General features: G+C 40.6%; 1 protein-coding gene across 8 annotated transcripts in view; it reads left to right on the forward strand.

Annotated features, from left to right (window-relative positions):
* The first annotated feature begins 24 nt into the window (after window positions 1–24).
* PMS1 (PMS1 homolog 1, mismatch repair system component) overlaps window positions 25–22,167 on the forward strand; it is a 45,169-nt gene continuing 23,026 nt past the window's right edge. The window contains exons 1-7 of one of the 8 annotated variants that reach the window (XM_027636988.1): window positions 25–236; window positions 1,248–1,391; window positions 2,213–2,366; window positions 6,449–6,631; window positions 8,620–8,722; window positions 9,846–10,009; window positions 11,474–12,152. In XM_027636988.1, coding sequence (XP_027492789.1) covers window positions 2,235–2,366; window positions 6,449–6,631; window positions 8,620–8,722; window positions 9,846–10,009; window positions 11,474–11,665 — 774 coding nt within the window. In that variant the 5' untranslated portion in view covers window positions 25–236; window positions 1,248–1,391; window positions 2,213–2,234 and the 3' untranslated portion in view covers window positions 11,666–12,152. Of the gene's footprint in view, window positions 258–575; window positions 1,392–2,212; window positions 2,367–6,448; window positions 6,632–8,619; window positions 8,723–9,845; window positions 10,010–11,430; window positions 12,153–17,349; window positions 17,455–21,120; window positions 21,238–22,167 lie in introns of those variants that run through there. The other 7 variants (XM_027636989.1, XM_027636990.1, XM_027636987.1 and 4 more) reach the window with 7 other exon arrangements.

Raw genomic sequence — 22,167 nt, forward strand, 5'->3', positions numbered from 1 at the left:
GCAGGGGCCGGGCCAGGCCGCCCGCACCGCCCACGGCAGCGGGAGCGGGGCGGGCGCGCAGGCGGCGCAGCCGCGGGGCCGCCCGGGATGGCGGGGAAGCGCCGCCGCCTCCCCCGAGGCTGAGCCGGGCCTGGGCCGAGGCCGCGCCAGGCCCCGGGAGCAGCGAGCGCCGGGTGGGAGCGGCCCCGCCTCTCGCAGCGAGAACCAGGAACTGCGGACGGCTCGTGTGGTTTGGGGTAAACTCGAGAGACCGCAGGGTTTGTCTGCAGCTTGTTGCCTTCCCGCCCCCGTACACCAGAGAGTTGCCTCAGTTGCTGGACCCCTGAGGAAGGCGGCTGTGTGAGGGGGCGGTCTGGGTGCAGCTCCAGACGTCTGTGGGGCGGGAGCCGTGGAGTTTATGGAGGTTTTGTTCCCGGTTTCCCTGAGGGTGTGCAGCACCGCGGCTGTCGCTGGGGCGTCGCACTCGGTGCGAAGGGGTACAAGGGCTGCATCAGTGATGGGGCCCCCACACAGAAAATACGGAGCCTGCCCACGGATCACAGTGGTAACGTGTCGGCCGGTGGGAAGTACAGGAGCAGTGTGGCTTGAGCTGAAATGTGTGTCTTTTAGTTAAGTCATCAGAGGTTGGATGCGTTTCCATGGGTGGGAAGGCCCCAGTGGTCCCTCCCTCCCAGCAGCTGTTCCCGAGATGTGCCCAGCGCTGCATCCCTCGGTTTGGGCCCAGGAAAGGGAGGGCACACGAGAGCAGGTTCCTCTCCCAAGCTTCCTGCATCAGACAAACCTCATGGAAAATTTGTCATTGGGATCTGCAGCGTTTCTGTTTTAATACCCTCCCGTGTCTTAGGCAGTGTCGTTTCATGGAGATATCCAGCTCCCATCTGGCAATTGCCATGAGTAAATCATGAAGCACTTGACACAGGAGTCCTGTACAGTGTGTGAATGTGTGAGGGAACCTGCCTCAAAAACCTGCCTCTCTGAACACATGTACGTAATTAATATTCGTCCGTCTTCAACAACACATGTCTTCTCATGCTCCTTTTCCAGTATGTGGAAAACCAATTTGTTGGATCTTTTTACCACATATGCAAGGAAAACTTCCTTTGGAATATAAATAGCAATATAAAGAGAAAACCTCTTTGTAGCTGTTCTTAGAAAAGTTTTAATGGTGCTTCCTCTTCATAACACTGGTTTGCTTTTTTTTTCCTCTCTAAGTAACCACATTTTTGCCTTGTCTTTTATGTTTGAAGAGTGTCAGTCTTCAGAAGGATGTTGAGGCAGAGAAGTGTCCTGTAATTGTTGTATCAGCTGCATATACCCTGCAGGGTAGTGGTGCTCAGGGGTGTTGGCTGCAATCCCTCACCATGTCCTGACTGTGTCAGGAGGAAATCTGGGCATGTTCCATTCCTCCACGTGTGCTCATATCCTTGGGGTGGGTGCTGAGTGTGCAGTCTGTGTTCTTCAGCATATACCTTGGACTGAATCGATGGGGAAGCCAGGACTACCAGGATAACAGTGTAAATAACATTACATAACATGACCCAGAGGAGAGAAGAAGCCTGTTTGGACCATTCTTGAGGTTCAAAGAGCTGTCTAGCAATGGTCTTTCCCCTCCCCCCTTCTCATATGCCTGAAAAACTGTGGCTGAGTTCTTTGTGTCAAGCTACAAGGATCAACAAGATGTTTATCCTCAGGCTTGGTTAATTGTGTTGATTTGGGTGCTTAAACAGAAATATATACTAAAATTCAGAGATCCACTTACAATCTATTCATGTTAGAGTGTCTCTATAATACAGCAAGAATTTTATAACCCTTTGGGTTCCAGTAATTAAAAAAAAGAAATCTCCACCGCTTGATAATGTGAGAGATAGAGTGACACAGAAATAAACTGACCTGCCTAAGGACACGTGGTACATCAGATCAGAGAGACAGGGTTGTAATTAAGAAGTTTTTTGGTTTGGTTTTTGTTTTTGCCAGTAGATCACATTGCCATTGGATATGACTTTCCCCTCAGCCCCACTGTGTTGCCTCCCCACTTGTTTCCTGACACTTACTGACTGCAGAGAAAGCTGGGACCTACTATAACATCAAAATTTTACTCTCCAGCCACAATGTTGTGCTTCGTCAGCATTTACAAGTTGCTGTGAAATGGCTACTTAGGAATGTGTATTTGTGGTATTCCTGTTACACTCTTTTTCTTTTATTTTCTGTGCAGCTTCTCTGAATCTTATTCCACTATGAAGCAGCTGCCAGGAGAGACTATTCGTCTCCTTTCAAGTTCTCAGGTGATTACTTCAGTTGTCAGTGTGGTGAAGGAGCTGATAGAAAATTCCTTGGATGCCAATGCCACAAGTATTGATGTTAAGCTGGTAAATCCCTTTTCTTTCTCTTATAAAGAGTTGGATGTAAAATAAGATGCAAAGAAAGTCGTTCCACTGCAAATGTATTTTTTAGGCCATTGTGATTTGGGGAATGACAAGGTATTAATAGTATTTATACAGATATGTTTTTACCTCACATAAAAATGATCCAAAATTAGTTTCCATTAATGTTTTTCAGGCCCTGCTGAAACAGTAGGGCATATTTCTACTTCTGAGTGTATCTTAGGGAAAAACCTGTCAACTTCCTTAATATTCGTTTTCCTACTTAAAATTTAATTTTTTATGACTAATAGCTAGTTTTAAAAGATGTTGAACTTAAATTTACTGCTAGACTGACATATTTAATGCTCGTTACAAAATATTGTAAGGAAGGTGAAAATGGAAACAGTGGAAAAGGTTGATGGCCATGCTAGAGGTTTTTGTAATATAAATTGCCACATGGTCCCTAAATTAGCATGGTTGGCTCTGGCTACTTCTAACACTTCCTTTTTATAAGTTATTAAAAAAAGTTGGCATGTCACTGAGGGATAGTTTCTGACATAGAAAATATTACTTAACATAAAGAATTTGATTTTTTTTTTCCCAAATGGGGCAAAATGGCCAACTGATCAGCTGTTCTTGCTGTCATAAATCTGGTTTTGCAGTGTTTTGTCAACAGCTGTGTAGCAGCAGCGTCTCCTGCTTAGTAAGAGAGAAGTGTTGTAACATCCTGTGAAAATGGATGTATCCAGAGCTGCATCCAGTTTCCTTCAGTGCAAATAACTGTATAAGATATTACTGAATTAAGTGTTGGACAAGTGCTTTTCATTAGGAGGGCAATTCAATTTCTGCTTGTTTCTTTGTCCATGTCTCTGCTTCCTTTTCTGAATGAGTCTTGAGTGTCTTCCATCTGAGAATGGTTTCCTGCAGATGCTGAGAAACAGGCTCCTTTGCTGCTGCCTTAAGTGAGCTGAAGTTACTCTGTCTTCACTATGGTCTGTCATGACCTCTGTCTTCTCTCAGTATTTAGATTTCAGAGAATCTTGCTCACGAGGAGCCCCGAAGTGAGTAGTGTGTGCACAGTTATGGGGGGCAGGGTGTTGGAGTCAGACCCCGTGATCTGACTGATTGATCTGATATGGATCAGAGCAGTAACTGCAAGAAGTTTTAGGAAGAAATTCTTTACAGAGAGGGTTATCAGGCATTGGAACGGCCTACCCAGAGAGGTGGTGGATTCACCATCCCTGGAGGTTTTTAAAAAGAGATTGGACGTGGCCCTTAGTGCCATGATATAGTAATTGGAGTTGGATCAGGGGTTGGACTTGATGATCTTGGAGGTCTTTTCCAACCCAATCTATTCTATGATTCTATGAAGTCAACAGAGAAGGTTTTGGAGCCTTCCAGAATGGGTAAAAGAGACCTTGTCTCTTGTTCTGGTGTGCTGTTACAGATATGCAGATAGCTGGAGGAGAAAGCCTCTCTCTAATCGGTGTGGCTTTCACGGCACAGCAACCACCTGTTTTCATAGTGATAAGTCCCAAATCAATTAAAGACAGCGTTTTCAACCATTTTCAGGGCATGAGTCATCTGCATCTGCAGTTACATTCTTTGTCAGTCGAGCCCAGTCCAAATCAGTGTAGTTCTAAAGAAACAAACTTGGCTTTACACAGGTTGTCAGTGAGTGAGAGAGATTTGCTGATTGTTCTCCTGTGGGTACTGGGGGAGAAGCAAAATCCTGCACTCTGTGCAACTCTAGGCAGTAATACTGGGAAAGCAATGAATTTTTTTCCTGGTATTCTTTTATGTGAAATTTAAATAATTCTGACCGTGTAATAGAGGTCCAGTGACCACATTAACTCTGGATTAGTTCAAAGCCATAATAGAGAAGGGAAACTTTGAAATTCCATTTTACAGCTTGATGGCTTTTGCGAAACTGCAGCGTTTTCATCGATTTAACCTTTTTCAGATGGATTAGGAAGGCTAGTTGATTCCTTCAGTCTTGTTACCCAATTTGCCTGAACAAACATAGGAATGACTTTTTTTGAGACTCACAGGCAGGAGTTACCTTGCAGGTGGAATGGTTCTCAGGTAGAAACCATGGCAGTGGTCAGCTGTAGTGGGAAGCTTTGGCTGGTGTTTTATTGTTGTTACCTTCTTGATTGACCAAACTCCCATAGGTGATGTTATTGAGCATCTTTGCACTGTGTATCAGCATGAATCATACTGTTTGACATCAGTAATCTGGCAGAGCAACTTAAACATCTCATAGGATCATAACCTCAGTAGTATTTAGGTCATGGAGGAAGGTGTTGCAGAATACAGAGTTTGAGCACTGTAATATTTACGTTAAACGTGTGCAAGTGAAAATTAATAACATTGGAAAAGAAATAGAGAATCGTTCGTGTAACATTTTGATTCAAGATAAATCTCACTTTTCCTAAACAGGTAAGTGGTGTGGAAATAAAAATTAGAATGGAAAATAGTGGCTTTTTGTAAAATTCTCAAATCCTTCCCTAGCACATACCAGCAGCAGGGTAGAAGGCTTCCTGCCTATACCTCCTTATGTGTTTTTATGTTCAGTTGAGGTGTACTGCTTAGGTTCTGTTTTGCTTCCCAATAGGAGGTTGACTCAAAGATAAGCAAAAGCATTGTTTTTTCACCTGAAAACAGCTTTTGCACTGTTCATTAATACAGCAAGTGAAATGTACCCACATTTCTGTTGCGTATCAGTTAATTAAATGTATATGGTTCTGTGGGTACCTCAGAGGCTTTTGATGTTTCCTGAAGCAGATTGTTGTGAATACAGATAATATCTTTAGATACCTTCCTTTTGTTTTTAATTGCATCTTTTTTTTTTACTTCAGGAAGTAACCTTGGGAGTACATTATATTTTTTTCATAACTGTTTTCAGTATAGGCCCAGATGAGACAGCAAAGTTTGTTCTGTTTAATCAGTCTGCTTTCAGTGATCAACCATTGCATGCTCTGTCCGTTAAGCCACTACTGAAGATATTCTTTTTAAGCAAAACCAGTTTTAAGGCTGCCTAGATGTATTACACATGACAGCACATTTTTCCCTGTGTTGCATCATAAACTTTTCAAAGAACCAGTTGAGCTTCTGTAACAGAAGTTCAGTTGGTGATCCTGTAGCTCTGAGTACTTTCTCCTCCTGGCTTGTGGTTCTTTTGGGTGCTATTCACATGTGCACATTACAATATAGCTGTAAGGAAGCATTTTTTTGCTGCACCTGTTGGAGATGTTACAGAACCCGAATTCCATCTTGCATTTAGCTGTTGTAAATACCTGGCTTTTTAGAGTTTTACCCTGTTTTTGCTGGTGCTTATTGAAATGACATATTTAAATTGGAATTCAGTAAAATATGTATTGCTTATATGTAAAGGTAAATCACAAAGATTGAGCTTTGCTTCCTTGAAAGCTGTTTTAAAAGAGCCTCTAGGAACCTTTACTTCTTTCTGTAAAGTTTTATATCTCTTTACAAGCTTATTACTGTTGTCATTCATGCCTTGCCCCCCATTAGAATTTTACTTCTGGATATTGAGACAGACCATAGAACCTGGAAAACTACTGAAGTAATGAAATTGCAGAAATCAAGACTGAAGTTGAAAATGGTTCTAAGTGAGAGCGCACTGCCTTTAATGGGTACAGGGCTGCATTTGGGTGATTTCAAAAAAATTGATACCAAGTAGGTAAGAGAAGTGAAAAGAGGTGAAGAAGTCTTTAGCTTTCCAGATATAGGTCTCTTTTTGAGCTTAGGTTTTGCAACTTTCATCGTCATTTAAAAAAATCTTTACTTAAATATGGCAAAATTAAAGCAGAAATTATGTTAACGTGCTGTTTCCAAACCACAATGTATGAATTACATTATTTAGTTAGAGAAACCATCACTATTATCCTACATGTTGTATTTTTCTTTTTTTTTTTTCTTAAACAAGAGACATTTAATGTTTGCTCAGTTCCTCCCACTAAGCAAAGCTCCTGTGTGGATGGCTGGAAGGTGTAACCTTGGCTGCTTCAAACTTGTGTCTTAATTTGATTGCTTTAGTGCCCCACTGTGTTTTGTTCTCTTTTCAGGACAATTACGGGTTTAACAAAATAGAAGTAAGAGACAATGGCAGTGGAATCAAGGTTGAGGATGTTCCTGTTATGGCCATTAAACACTACACCTCAAAAATAAGCTCTTCTGAGGACCTTGAAAGGTTGACAACGTACGGTTTCCGTGGGGAAGCTTTGGGCTCAATTTGCAGCATATCGGAGGTGAGTGGTTGCTATAAATGTGTCTGGTCTTTGAGTTATGATTTCTTTTGTCTGTATGTGTTTGGGAGAGTTTTGTTAAAATACCAGTGCAAAGACTTGAAATGTTCCAGCAGCCTGCCAGGGATAAGCTTTCCAAACCATTTGGCTTCCAAACCATGCTGCCTTTCCCCCCAGCCCCAGAAGCCATGTCCTAGGAATTTCTTGCCAGTGTCAGTCCTGCCCTTCTGTCACACTGCTCACAGCAGTGCTCTGTTTATTTTCCACAGTCAGAACAGGTCAGAGATAGATTGGGTTGTATTTTCTTTTCTTTTGTATCAGGGAATATAATGTCAAAGAGTATGGCTGAATTTGCTACTTGAATTAGGGTAGATCAAAGTGAGGAGCAGCAGGTGGTGACCAGGAGAAATAATTTCAGGGAACTGATGGCCCACATAGCTACCATTCCAGTAACCATTTCTGCCTTCTTATCTAGGTGATCAGCAGTCATGGGATGTTGCTGGGCTCCTTATTGCTCTTTGACATGTATGTGACTGCAATTGCACAAACTTTGTCCCTATGAGTAAACAGGAACCTGCTACTTTGGCATGTCTGAGTCTGATCCATATGTTTATGTTAAGAGGGTTGGCACTGTACTGATACTTATGATTTAACTTGTTGGCTGAAAGTAAGTAAGTTTGTTCAGAACCACCTGAAAAGTGTTCAGGCTGTTAAAGGCACAGCATCTGGTAGATCTGTTGTGCTCTGCCTTTCTGTATTCTTACTGCACCAAGGTCAAGTTTTGGATTCTTTGAATCTGCCAAGGATTAGATCCTGCAAGAAGATACTGATCTCTGTGTCTGATTGGAACCATCAACTGTTGAGGTCAGGAGAGATGATGTTAGAGCTTGACTCCTTGCTGCCTTGGGCTACATTCACACTGCACTAAGCAGAAGTGGGTTGTGTGTTTGGATAGAGATTTCCAAAGATGCTTTCAAAAGTGTTGGTGTTTTGATAGATGATGACAGACCTCAATCATTGGTTCCTTCCAATGAGTGGTCAGAGCAGAATGCCATCTGTTCTGAGCTTCTCATCAGCTCTATGGTACATTTCATAAGAGATGGGAGGTGGCCTGAGTGTATGAAGTGCTTTAATAGGTATTACTTCAGTCCTCGTATCACTAATTATATTAATTAAACACTTCTGGCATTTATTGCATTCTGCCTACCCAAACTGCCCCCTGAAGTTTCAGTGTGGAGGTATTTAATATTTTAAGGAGGCCTTTAAGTAGATCTGTAATACTGTCATTTCCAATTAACCAATTGCTATTTTTCTCTCTAGGGGCATGACTTAACTCTAAATGATTCGTAGGAGACACTAAAATAACCCAAAATATCCCAAAGCACTGTAGGTGTGATAAACTTTGTCTTTCAGGTGGTTAAAGTGCAGTGGCTCTGCTGTTCAAAATGTTGGTGCCTGAACTCTGGTTTACAGCTGCTCTTGCTAAAGCCATCTGTGTATTACCTTAATAGCTTACAAAACATGCAGTGAGTGATTGCCAGATATGTTTGGGTGTGGAGAGATAATACACAGAGAGCAGTTGTTAAGTTTGTTGGATCTCACATAAATTTAAGAAGATGTCATAGCCTGCCTTCTCTCTCACAGAGGATGAAAATGCCAAATTGTCAATTGATTTAGTTGCTTATTTAACCTGTGTTAGAATAGAAGACAGAGCAGTGTGTGTTGGAGGAAGAAGGAATTGCTATGCTTTGTGTATTAGTGTGATAGAAATGCTTTTAGTTAAATGGATGGAAACATGTATAATAAGTAATGCAGAATGTTTCTGTGCCTGTAAGAAACACCCCTAGAAGAAAAATTTTATAAACTAATTAAATATAATCATGGTGACTAAAGTAATGCAGTGGTGAGAGTAGTAGCAAAGCTTGTCTAAGCTCATTCTGAACTTTGTCTATCCCTGATTAACTAAGTTTTTTTAAAATTACTCTCTTCAGGTTTTGGTCACAACCAAGACAGCTACTGATGATATCAGCACTCAGTATGCTTTGAATAGCAACGGGCATGTAACTTCTAAAAAGCCTTCCCATCTAGGACAAGGTAGGATATCACTGTTCTGGTGTTGCACTGTAACAGGAGTATTTTGTGTTTCTCTGAGGCTCTGTCTGATGTTGAAATACCTGTTCTCTACTTGAAGGCTGAGTATGAAATCTTTGCAACTGTAAACACTTCTTGCCTTATGTCTGTCAGCTGAGAATGTGTTGTCATATTGCAAGAAATAATATGGCTTGGAAGTTGTTCTAGATAGTAATTATAAACTAGTTTCTCCTTTTTTGACTCACTTCAAGCTGACAGTGGAAATAAAAGCTATAAAAATTCAGTTCTCCAGGTCTGTATGAAAGGTTTGTTCAGGACCAAACTACAGAACTATGTTTCTGTACATAGCAAAATCCTTGCTTACAGGAGGAAGACTTGCCCTGCTGCTGTACAAAGGAATTGCTGGAAGCAGCCTGGCTGTAGGACCAGGCAAAGTCATAGTTCTTTATAACCTGCAGTAGGGATGTGTGGCTAATTTTACCTAGGGATTCTTTTTAAGATTTAGACTAGCATATTCCAGCCATGGAAAATACTACATTTTGCATTGACTTCTCTTTTGTCAAAATTGTTGAATGATTGACTGTGTTCTGTGACATATATTTAGCACTTTGCAATATCCTTGTGGGTTCAGAATTCATGTGATTGTGCTGGTAGGTGAATATTCCTCCTCCCTCTCTACTGTACCTTGAACAGAGGCTCTTCAGGAAATACCCTAAAGCAAATGCTTGTGAAGGCCTTTAATGAAGCACAGTGTTCCTTTGTCTCCAGATATGTGTGATTAGATTCTAGTCTGAAATCATTTTACTAATGAAAGCTAACTTAATATGCACTGAAAGAGTCCTCAGCTTTATTTAGTACCGAGTCTCACAATTGTCAGTGTGTGTGAAAAAAACCTTAATACTGCAGTCTCAGAGCTCTTGAGGTCTACAGATGCCTTTTTGGGGAGGGTGACTGCTAATTTGGTATATTTCTTCACATGCTAATAACCTAATTTAGCATTACTTGAATTTATTTTGTATGCAGCATCATGCAAACAGGTCTCTTGAAGTAAAAATAAAGTTTCCTCAATATCCCGTGATGTGCTTTCAGTGTAATTTCTACTTATTTTTTTATCATCTGCTTGCAGGTACCACAGTAACAGTCCTAGATTTGTTCAAGAATCTTCCAGTAAGAAAGCAGTTTTACTCAACAAGTAGAAAATGTAAGGAAGAACTAAAAAAAGTCCAAGATCTGCTGACAGCATATGGTATCATAAAACCGGACCTGAGGGTAACATTAATACATAATAAGGTAATAATGAGTTTTTCCTCTATCAGGTGTCTTAAGGATGAGTTTCTGATCAATTTATGCAGTTCATCTTATATTTACATAAAATCTTTAATTCCTGGGAATTTTCTTGCGTCATAGCTTTGTTTTGTACTTCCACTTACTTTTTCCATTCATAATTGTGTCTTTATAATGGTTACAGATTTTGATCTTAAACTTCTAAAACTCAGGCTCAGATATTTTTGGTGTCTTCTAACAGATGCCTGGTTAGGTATATGAAGTATAAAAATTATTTTACATGCTAATGGTTAGTAAAGATGTTGGTGGTGTATTGCAGACAAAGAAGCAAGACCCTCCTAGACCATGGGGCCTGATCAAAGGTTAGCCAAAGCCAGCTGAAAACACTTAGAAAACTTATTTGTTTAGGCTATTTACCTGGATAGACACTGCAGCTTGTACAGGTAGCTTGTCATAAGAGCTCAATACATAACCATGATTTTATTTAAAAGGGCTAAAAGATTCCAAACAATTTGGTACCCAGGTGTAAGAACAGTAACATATGTTTTAACAAAGAGCTTTAGTTAAGCTTGTTGTTCTCTGTTTAGATGTGGGGGAACGAATTCAGAGGCTACTTGGAGGCTGTTTTGACTTCACAGCATACTGAATGGCAATTCTACAGCACAGCTACAGAAATTAGACACACAACCACAGAAATGACGTGTTGAGCAGTTGCCTCTACCTGATCCAAATTTAACATAGTGAATTCCATTGGCCGTACCTTGGCTTTTGAGACCTCAGAGAAGAAAGTTGTGCTAATTGATTTCCAAGCTGCCACAAAGCAGAGAGTGACATCTCGTGGCCAGATCCCTCAGCAATTCTCTTTCTGTTCTAAAATAGTGTTATTTGTTGAAATGCAGCCCGTTCATTGAGCAGTTTTGATCAATTATCAACCAAACATTCTCACTTCAGTTCCTTTTCAGTGGGAATAATTAATGGCACTGTGTGCTTTCCTGAAAGGAAAACATATTGCCCTTCCTTTTCTGGAGTTGTTAACCATGCTCTGATTATATTTATGTGTGTATTTCTAAATATCTGTGAAAAACAAAAGCCAACCTTTTGGCTGGCTACAGAATGAGTATTTCAGAGCTGAGGAAGTGTAGCTGCTTGCAGTCTTATTTCATTGGGAGCACTGAGAGTTTGAAACCAGAGATCTCCAGGGGTATCTGCTTCTAATATTGTGTTGAGCTCCTTGACATATCTATCAGTGCTTTACAATATTTGTCTTAAATGTTGGTTAATAAAACTAATTGTGTCTTTATTGGTGGTTTGGTTTTGCCCTCTCTTGCAAGTTGCAAATGATTTTTTTTATAGTATTTTGATTTCATTGCCTTTGAATAGATTATTGCATATCTTGGGGGTTTTTTTCTCTGCTTATTTTAATGCAGTGACAATGATGTGCAAGAAGGTGATCACATGCCTTTTTCACAGCACTTACTGCAAAAATGGTGTGAAGAGTGGCGTGACAGTTACCATTGCATGTTGCTTTTCACTGCCTGTCCTACTGCTTCAGAAATATGTTCTTCAATACCCAGTTCAGGCAGTGTCATTCATTGTAATGGCAGAGAAGGTGCTGATTTTTTTAACTCTTCATTTTGCACTGCTGCCCTTTTGTTCATTTAATTTATTTAGGAAAAAAAAAGAAGGCGAGTGCAAAAGTGCTCAAATGTTTCATCACAAGAGGTCGCTCAGTAGCTGTTGCTGCGATGGGAAAATTAGAGGCTTAGGAAGTCAGACAGAAGGTGTAAGTCTGTCTCTGTGGAGATGCTTTAAAATAGTCTGAAAATTAAAAACTGAACTGAACGTAAAAAAAATTTGGATGCAAATTCCTGTCTTGCTACTGACGTTGTCATCCCTTGTAAAATGAAAAGTTACCTGTTGTATCATACCTTTTAGGAAATTTGAAATTCTGAATTTCCAATGTATAGCCACTTGCAGTAGATCAACGTGCATTTGTTTTAGCTTATCACAGAACATGAATATTCTTTACCTATTCCTTTAGATGCTAACTGTTATTGTCATTACAGTTATTAATTCCAATCAGAAGGTGTTTTTTCTATACTGATTCTACAGCATATCTGTGCTACAGTAATACTCTGCTGAATAGGGTTGTTGCCTGACTTTTTTTTTTTTTTGGTGGTGTCTATTATATTTTTGTTTGAAATCTACCAGTAGAAAGAATCAACTTCTTGGAATGGCTTTATTTTTCTTGTATCTCACAGATTACATATTCATTTAAAGGACAATTTGTATGTGCAGTTATTCAGAGGAGTTCTTAGAATCCCAAATTCTTAAGGCTGAGCCAATGCTTTCTGTTGCAACAGAAGATACACATTGGGAGTACAATCAGGTTCTGAGGCTTAAAAGAGCAAGAAGATACAGATGAGCTATGACAGAAGGAGACAAGGAAAGATGGGTTGAAAGACTAGAAAGGGTAATAAGTGAAAAAGGTGTAAATGAAAGTGTATTTCAAAGAAATCTTCTCAATAAATTACAAAAACAGTACTTAAAAAAAAAACCACGTCAAAAAACAAAACCAAAACCACCCCCGCCAAACAAACAAACAAACAAAAAACAACCAAAAAACCCAAACCAAAAGCAAATCCCCTCAGTTTTTAAAGTCCTGTATTTTATACGAAGGTAAAGGAGCATGGAAGGTTGGATGGAGCTTTGAGCAACCTGCTCTAGTGGAAGGTGTCCCTGCCCATGGCAGGGTGGTTGGAACTGAATGATCTTTAAGGTCCCTTCCAACCCAAACCATTCTGTGAGTCTATGAAGGCATAGCCCTCACTTTAGCAAGAAAGAGTGTAATGAGGCTGAAGCTGTCACAGAAATGTCTGTGGTTAGGCATCTGAAAGTGGTTGCCTAATTGATTCCAGCAGAAACTCATTTTGACAAGTCAGGCCTCTTTATAGAGCTGTTGAATATATATATATAATTTTAGGATGCACGATACATAGCATGTTTTATTTCCACCACATTTGGCTGGTTTTTTTTTAAAAGGTGTGTGTCTTATGCTTTTGAATGAAATTTCCAGAAATTTTTCTTCTTGTTCTGCTGCATTTCATATCTGTGTTAAGTTTGGAAAATATTACCATTAAGTGTGGTCCTTCACAGAAAAGAAATCAGACAGTGCTCTTCCAGCCCTTATGTTGTTTTTTAGTAAGTAAGAAAATAGGTATTCTTTTATCAGTCCTCCTAGGGTTCATTTATTGTGTGCTCTCCATCAGTGGGTTTCCAAGATAGGAAGTAATCGGTTGCTCTTTCTGCTCAGAATGTTTTGTTTGCATTAGCAATAAATAATGAATCACTTTGCAGATCAACCCTTGAAGTACTATTGCTATTTTGACAACTTGGATTAGCTAGTGCTCCTTCTTTTTATGAAGGTTTATCCTGCCAAGACATTCTTTGAATACTGATAATGTTGATCCTCTTGCCAGTATGGTTATGTTAGAAAGAGGTATTTTTCTTCTTTCATCACCATGTTCCTTGAAAGCATATTGAATAATGAGACAGCCAAATGGAAATAATTTACATGAGTATTCAGCAAGTTTATTTAAAGTTAATGTTATCTGAAGGCGTGCTAAGAACATTTCAAAGTCAGCCACTGCTTAAACTGCGTCAAACCCTTCAGCCCGAAATGCCGTATTCCAGCCACCTATGAGCTCTGGCTGTGCTTTACTCGAGGTGGTAAAACACAGCTTTTAGTAGTTCCAGAGCTATTCCAAAAACATTCTGGCAGCAAGTGGTTTAGATGGTGCCCATCAGCAGGTCATACCAAGCCCAAGTAGTCCCATGTCTTATGCAGAGTCCAGATCGGCCATAAGTAGGCTCAGTAAATTTTCCAGTTCCTGTTGAGGAAAACTCTGCATGAGGGAATATTTTTTCCGCAGTGTTTTTCATGTGTAACACTTTGTAGCCTTGGTCACACACGGTTCTGCCTGGAACTGTGTATTGTTTGTTTCTTGAAAGAGTTGGGAGTCAGAACTTTGTGATACACAGTCCATTTAAAAACTCTTGTAAATAACTGGGCGTGGTATTCTTCCCCAAAACCCATTGTTGGTGGTGTTGACTTTACAGATGCCATCTTCATTTTTTAATTTACAGCAAGTCTCTTCTTATTTACAAAGTTGCATAATCTTAACCAATAGTTTGTATCAAATAATCCAAACCCAAGGGATTTTTCTGTGTCTCTGTCCTCTGTAATAAGTGTGGGTTTTTGAAACAGAGTGAGTGTGTTAGGGTAAATTTACCATTTTTAATAATGTCAGTATACTTTGCACTCATTCATTGCAATTCCAAACTCTGCTGTAGCTGCATGTTGAAAATAAATCTGTATTGTGCAGAAATAGCAGCACATGAGCTCTGTCTTGAGTTGGAAAAGCCACTCCATTTAATGATGATAAATTAAGTCCTTCCCTAATCTGCGTGTCTGAAAATATAAAGAGGAATTATGATTAAGAATCTGCAGTGCTCTGCAGCCAACATGCTCTTATGCTGACCTGGAATACAGCTCAGTCTTTACTTCTATTCGTTGTTTAGTGGCTTTGCTGAGAAAGCCAAACAGAGAGTTAATTATGGTGTTTTTTTGTGCTGAGGACACCTGTCCACTAGGAAATGCGCTGAGACCCTCAACTCAATTTACATCAGCCAGAGAACAGCTGCCAGATGGTAACTACTTTTGGTCACTACCAACCTGGTTGAATTTGAACTGGTGACCTAGAGGTGAAATGCTTTATATCCTATTACTAATTCCTTGAGGTTTCCAGTTTCTCATCCATCACTTTTTTCAAATGACAGCCCAGTATATGTCTGAAATCTCAAAACAATTACTGTTTCACATATGCAGTGTGTGTTGCAGAATCTGAGATGTGCCTTTAGCTCTTGCAAAGCTTTTGCAGTCACTTTGTACACTTAAAAAAAGGTTAGTGGAAAAAGGATGTTTCCAAAGCTGCATGGGAATTTTCCCTCTTCCTTAAAACTGTACTTAATCACAGTTAGGTATGTTATTTTTGTTAACTACTATTTTACAAAAGGCTTTTAAACCTCCCATTTATTTAAATAGAATTCACCATGATGTTGTACATCCTCTGAATGACATATTTGGATTGGAAACTGGTTTTTGGCAGTAGTTTAACTGTTTAGGAGGTTTTATTTTTTTTTTTCCTCCTGCTATGGAAATGGATTTTAGTAGAATTTTAGAATATCCTGAGTTAGATAGGACCCACAAGGATCATCGTGTTGAACTCCTGGTCCTGCACAGGAGAGCCCCAAGAATCCCTCCACATGCCTGAGAGCATTGTCCAAATGCTTCTTGAACTCTGTCAGGCTTGGTGCTGTGACTACTTTCCTGAGGAGCCTTTTCCAGTGCCCAACCCCAGCCACCCTCTGGGGGAAGAACCTTCTAACAGAATCATTAAGCTTGGAAAAGATCTCCAAGATCATGAAGTCCAATCTTTGACCGAAAACCACCATGCTGACTAAACCATATTGTGAGGTGCCATGTCTACTCAGTTTTTGAACACTTCCAGGGATGGTGATTCCACCACTTCCCAGGGGAGCTTGTTCCAATGCTCAACTACCCTTTAAGTGAAGAAATTTTTCCCAGTATCCAACCTGAACCTCCCCTGGTGCAGTTTGAGGCCATTTCCCCTTGTCCTGTCTCTGGTTGCCTGGGAGGAGAGGCCGACCCCCACGTGAGAGTGGTAAGTTGTAGAGAGTGATAAGGTCAACTCTGAGCCTCCTTTTCTCCAGGATAAACACCTTCAGCTCCTTCAGCTGCTCCTCATCACACTTGTGCTCCAGATGCTCCACCATCATCTTTATCCTTCTCTTGACGTGCTCCAGCACCTCAATGTCTTTCTTGTGGTGAGGGGCCCAGAACTGGACACAGCACTCGAGGTGCCTCACCAGTGCCGACTACAGAGGGGCAATCACTTCCCTGGGCCTGCTGGCCACATTATTCCTGCTGCAAGCCAAGATGCCATTGGCCTGTTTGGCCACCCGGGCACGCTGCTGGCACATGTTCAGCTGCTGTCAACCAGCAACTTCAGGCCCTTTTCCACAGGACACCTTAATAGCCTCTTTTCCCCCAGCCTGTAGCACTGCAGGGAGTTGTTGTGTCCCAAGTGCAGGACCCGGCATTTTGCCTGTGTTGAACGTCACACGGTTGGCCTTGGCCCATCCAGCCAGCCTGTCCAGAATCCTCTGCAGATCAACACTCCCACCCAACTTGGTTTTGCCTGCAAACTGACTGAGGGTGCACTTGATCTCCTCATTCAGATCATTGATAGAGATATTAAACAGGACCGGCCCCAGTACTGATCCCTAGGGAACACCACTGGTGATCAGCTGCCAACTGGATTTAACTCTGTTCACCCCCACTCTCTGGGTTCAGCCATTCAGACAGTTTTTTACCCCACAGAGTGTACCACTGTCCTGGCCATGGACTGCCACTTTGTCCAGGAGAATGCTGTGGGAGACAGTGTCCAGAGCTTTACTGAAGTCTGGGTGCACAAAATCCACAGCCTTTCCCTCATCCACTAGGTGGGTCACCTGATCATAAGAGGAGAGAAGGTTCTCTGAACACCCACAGCTGAACGTGTGTGGTTAAAGCAGTCAAAAAACTTGTAACTCTCAGTAGTCTCTAATTCTTGAAAGGCTTTAAAGACAGCTGTTACCAGATGAAGATCCTTGGCTCCTTGTAATATCTATTAGCTCCTCTCCTAACTTACCTCCCAGCTCTCAAATCCGAGCATTTCTCCACTGTGTCATGCTCAAGAAAGCCTTTTCATTGAGAAGGTGCTCTTGTATCACGAAAGGGAAATCTGAGTAGCGAATACACTGGAATCTGTAGGATGAGCAGTGCTGTGGAACATGACTGTCTTTCAGCAAATCCCCTTGATAGCTGTAATGTCTGATGCCCATGGGATAGACAGGTATGTCAGCTGCATCTGATGAGTGGAAAAGTGGTGTCTTGAGTTTCTTTACTGCATATCTTCACTAATAGTTGTCCCACCATCACTTAGAGAATGGAGGGGACAACTGGTTCCTTAGGGGCAAGTATAAAATATATGGGGAAAATAATTCTGATTCGTTGCATAATTGTTCTGTAAGCTAAATTGAAAAAAACAGTTGTGATTTCTGTTTTCAAGAGAGGTTTAAGTAAGGGCTCTCTTTTATTGAGGTAACTTACCACTGGTTTTAAAACAGGACACCAATTATGGCATGGAGTTGAAAAACATTAACACTTTCAAGGCTGGGATTCTAAAGAATGCGGTTAAGACTTGATCTATTCTTGATCTTAGCTGATAGGTTTTCTTTCACAGCAGAGAATATGCCAGCCCTAAAGGTTAGGTGTCTGTGCATCATTAAGCTGAAATGACTCTAGACATTGTACATGGACTGCTGTGTGATGTCTTTTGGTTTCCCTTGGGCTGAATTCAAACTTGAGATATTGCTGCCTGGCTTTGTTCCTGTTTGTTTACTCTCAGCAGGTGGGCAGCGATGGTTTCATTTGAAGCCTAATAAACTATTAGGTTTTAAGTCAAGAAGGCTAAGGAATGTACTGGCCCAAAGAGTTAACTGACTACAGTGAGATGCCAGGGTGACAGGATTTTGGAAGCATGTAAAACAAAATTAGAGAGATTGTGAAATACAGTTCTAGTTCTCTTTTACAGATCTAACCCAAGTTACATTACCAGCCTGCAGTTCATGTGCAACTGCTTGCTCACCTAGACTTTTACACCCTCAAGCTTTATTACAGGATATGACTGCCACAGAACAAATTAAGAAAATATGTGGTTTCTGGGCAGTAAAAGTCTACTTTGTTAAGTTACTGCCATTAAGTAGTAATAATGGGATGAGTTGGTTTAACTTGTAGTGTCATAGCTGTACTGAAGTAGGCGCAGTTGGAAACAGCATCCAGTCCCCAGCTCTAATTAAGGTTTTCCTTTTGTCTGTGATTGCAAATCACTGTAGCTGCTGATAGAAGTTCTAAATATGAAGGATAGTTAGGGATGTGGAGTGGCTGCATTTTTTTCTGTGTCATTCCTTGGTGTCTTTGAGGAGAAAAATATTGAGCAGCTCTTAATTCTCCTTAGTGCCGTAATACCAGGGACCCCAGTGGGAATAGGGTGAATCTTTCTCCACTCATGATACATTTTTCAAGGAATCCTTCTGGGCTCTGTATATGCATCCTGAAACAATGGATGCCTACTGCATGTGTGCATGGAGTCATAGTATCATGTATGTTGAAATGTACATTGTCACCCTCCACGAAGTATGCATATCCTAGGGCTGCATGGGCTGGAGAGAAATAGGTACAAACAGACCTACTTATCTCCTGTACATGTGCAGTAGATTTTATACACCTTATGACATTTTGTAATATCTAGATCGTGCAATCCCCTTCAATGAAACAAGGAGAGAGGTGGGATATATTTGGCTAGCTCTACGAAACCCAAGATGGGGCATATGTAATAATATATCTTTGAGTAGGCTGTTTCTGCAGCGTCATCATACTGACTGGAGTCAGATTCTTCCTTGGCTCATCCTCGACACCCGCTTTATATGACCTAGAAAAAAAATTTGGGGGGTGTGTGGGGGGTGTATTTTTAGCTAAACTAAAGGGTATAAGTAAGGTTAAAAAAATAGGGTATTGCAGGAACCTCACAGAAACAGGCACTTTCTAAAATAAGTGGAACAGGCATTGTTTCTCTGTGAATTTTTTTAATGCCTGTTGATACCTCTGGAGAGTCTAGAAAAATAATTTTCTTTTAATTACTGGCTCTTCCTGTGTTGTTGCTCCATAATGTGCCGTCAGGGCTAAAAATGAATACACACTGTATTCTGTGGTCATATACTGTAGAAATTAGGAATACAGAAATTGGAAATTGCTTAACCTCTTTAGTATGTAAGCTTTAATTTAATCTACAGCGGTAACTATTTTCTAAAAGTATGTCTGTAGTACTGAGTATTAATATCTGATAAATATATGACTAGTTGAAAAGCTAGTCTGAACTTATTACAGTATCTACTTTTAGCAAGTTTACATTTAATAAGTTCTCATTTTCCACCTTACTCAAGTGATCTTTTCACAGTTCTGAGTATCAGCCGTTTAGCGGGTCAAGCAGTGTAATAACCTTGCATTAATCAGCAGCTAAGATTTATATCTGTACCTGCAGCCTTACATTAGCATAACCTAAAATAAACAGCATGATGTTTATATTAGTCATATAACAAGTGTCTTTCTCAGTTTGGTCACATGCATTTATTTAATTTAAAATATATCCAGTAAAGAAAAAATCGCTTGGCACTTTGTGTTTCCATTTTAAGTAATCAATTTTAAAATAGAAGCAGTACAGGATATGTTTTATAAGAGGAGCTCTAAAGAAGAGGACAGATTCTTTCATCACTCCAAAATATCTCTGAGGAGACTTAGAGCAGGTGTAGAGGAGAGAGGCTGAGAGGCAGCGTGCCTTGGGCAGCCCCGGGCTGTCCTTTCCCCCTCTCTGCTGCTGGAGCACGGTGGGGACTCCCTGCCAGAGCTGTGGACACCCAGCCCGTGGCTGTGCCTGCTCCCTTCTCCTTCTCCCCCTCGTCTGTTCGCTGCCCTCCCTGACGTAAATTGGCCTTTATGTTTTAAGGGGTTCAGGCTCGCTCCAGGATGGCTGAGCTGTGATCCAGCATGTGCAAAGGGCTGTCGGGCCGGTGTCTGGGAGCTGAGTTAGGTTCAGGCAGGACTGCAGAGCCCCACTTCACAAATGCCACAGAGTGTGCGTGGAAATGGAAAATTAAAGATTTGGGGAATAGTTTAGGCTCAGCAGTCTCAAAGCTTTACAATTCCACCTGTCCTGTAGGAGGGGAGTATCGTTTTACAGGAGCGCTGTGTTCTTCTGTGGAATTCACCCCTGAAGGCCAGCAAATATCCCACGGGACAGGTGGAATTTTAAGGCTATGTATTGCATTTCTTGAGATGGGTGCTTGTGTATTTTTTTCTCCCACGACACTTTCAGTTAACATCCTATATCAGAATACTGTGAACTCATTTTGAATTCATTGGACACCTAGCACCTACTGAAAACATAAATTTTAGTGGCACTGTAACATCTGATTTAAAATGCAACTTGCTGAGTTTTTTTTTCTTTTGTATGTGAAGGTTGCACATTGAAATGCACTCAGGCATCTAACAGTGACAAAAGTAAAGTGGACCTGAATGTAACAGTCTGTTACATAGAAGCAGAAAACCAACAAAGGAAATTATTTTTTGTTGTTGAATCAGCATATTCAGCTAAATTTGTGACTGTGTGCTATAGGACTTGTCATTAGCAAGAGACAAAATTTCACTTTCCAAAGTAGCTAATACTTTTTGTATCCATAAGTGGACTTGACAGGTAACTTCTGTTGCAAGTTCAAGTTCACTTTACCTTATTGTACTTATCAAGTCTTTGCAATAGTATTGCATGTAGCAAATAGAGCAGTTGTTCCTTCATCCTTCTAACTTTTGCAAAGTTTTCATTAGACAAATAACTGCTTTCTTTTAAATAGCAGGTTTGTCACAGACCTAGAGCATCCAGGTGAGGACTATGAGTGGACAGCTAATAGCCTGATCTCTACCAAAGCAGCCTTTCTCTTCAGTATAAGTAACATAGGCACTGCAGTTCCCAAACTTCAAATGTTGAGCACCATGTTAGAGACACATCATAAACCCTCAATTTATATGCTCAGTAAAAACACAAAGCCCACTGCTGTGTACCGAAGAGGAGAAGTACTGTTTGTATTGATTTGTGTTTAACAATTGCTTCGGGTACAGAAGTCCAGATTAGCCATGTAACATCCATAAATAGAAGCTTTGCTTTGTTTTCCAATTGCTTTGAGTCTAAGTAATACAGTATGAGAAGACATGCCAAAAAGTACCATATCGAGTCGGTTAACACTGAAAGTTGTGATTTTCAGAGGGTCAAAGTACAGAATGTTACATATACAGTGTGTGTGCAGTTGCATATGCATGTTCATAGACATGACTTGAGTTCAACAAATATAATGTCAAAAATTTGACTCTGTGCCATTTGTTTCAGGCAGTTATTTGGCAGAAGACCAGGGTGTCAGATCACAAAATGGCCTGTATGTCAGTTCTGGGAACAGCCGTTATGGGCAGTATGGTACCTTTTCAGCACTGCTGTGAATATCCTGAGGTGAGTTTAAACTTCCTTCTCCCAAATTCACTTAAAGCCTGTCAATGAAGAGAGCTAAGTCAATATTCAAATAGAAGGAGACTTTGAAAAAGAGGAGGTATCCCCAGACTGACATCTGATTAATGCATTTGCTTCTGTTACTGTCCTCTCCGTAAAATTAATTGGTTTGGTGATTGAAAATCCACTCCAAGAATCATCTCATCAGGACTCATGTGGCACTGATCAAATGGCAGTAAAAACAGTTGTGATGACAAATGCAGAATTGCTGATTGCTCAGAGCTGTCCAGGCTGGGATTCCTGGCCCACAGGCAGGTTGTGCTCTGATTAATATCTAAGCATTTAGATCGTTCTCATCTTCGTGGCCTCTTAGCCTTGCACTCTAAAGAGTGTCCCCTTGATTTCAGTGAGAGGCACCTGAGAAGCAAAAGAAACACGTACTTAGAAGGCAAGTTATGCAAAATTTCCATTAAACATGTATTTCAAGGAAATAACTTGCTAGTTTCCAGAAAATTCAGTGCACTTGGCTTCCTTTACCCCTGTTGAAAATGAGGGAATTCCCCATGATACTCTCCTTTGTCCAGTGTTTTCAAAAAATTTTTACTCGCCTTCCATTTTTGTTGAAGACACTTTTATAAAGGGGAGTCTTGCTACTGTGGAACCTTCTAAGTTGCATTTTTCTGTATCTTATAGTAATAAATCTTGATCAGTCACATAGATGAGATGAATCACTGTAAAGTCACAATGGCTGTTAAACACAGCTTAGCAATGCTCCATTCAGCATGGTATTCAACAGCATTATTCAGATTTTAATAAAAGTCTGACTACATATTTGTATTACAGTTTAATAGCATTATTCAGACTTAAATTTTGAGTTTTTCAGAATGCTTGTAGCAAAAATGCAGTGAAATGAGGGAGAAGAAAGCAAAGTCA

This window comes from Corapipo altera, unplaced genomic scaffold (genome assembly GCF_003945725.1).
Source record: "Corapipo altera isolate COAL_440 unplaced genomic scaffold, ASM394572v1 45, whole genome shotgun sequence".
Taxonomy (NCBI): domain Eukaryota; kingdom Metazoa; phylum Chordata; class Aves; order Passeriformes; family Pipridae; genus Corapipo; species Corapipo altera.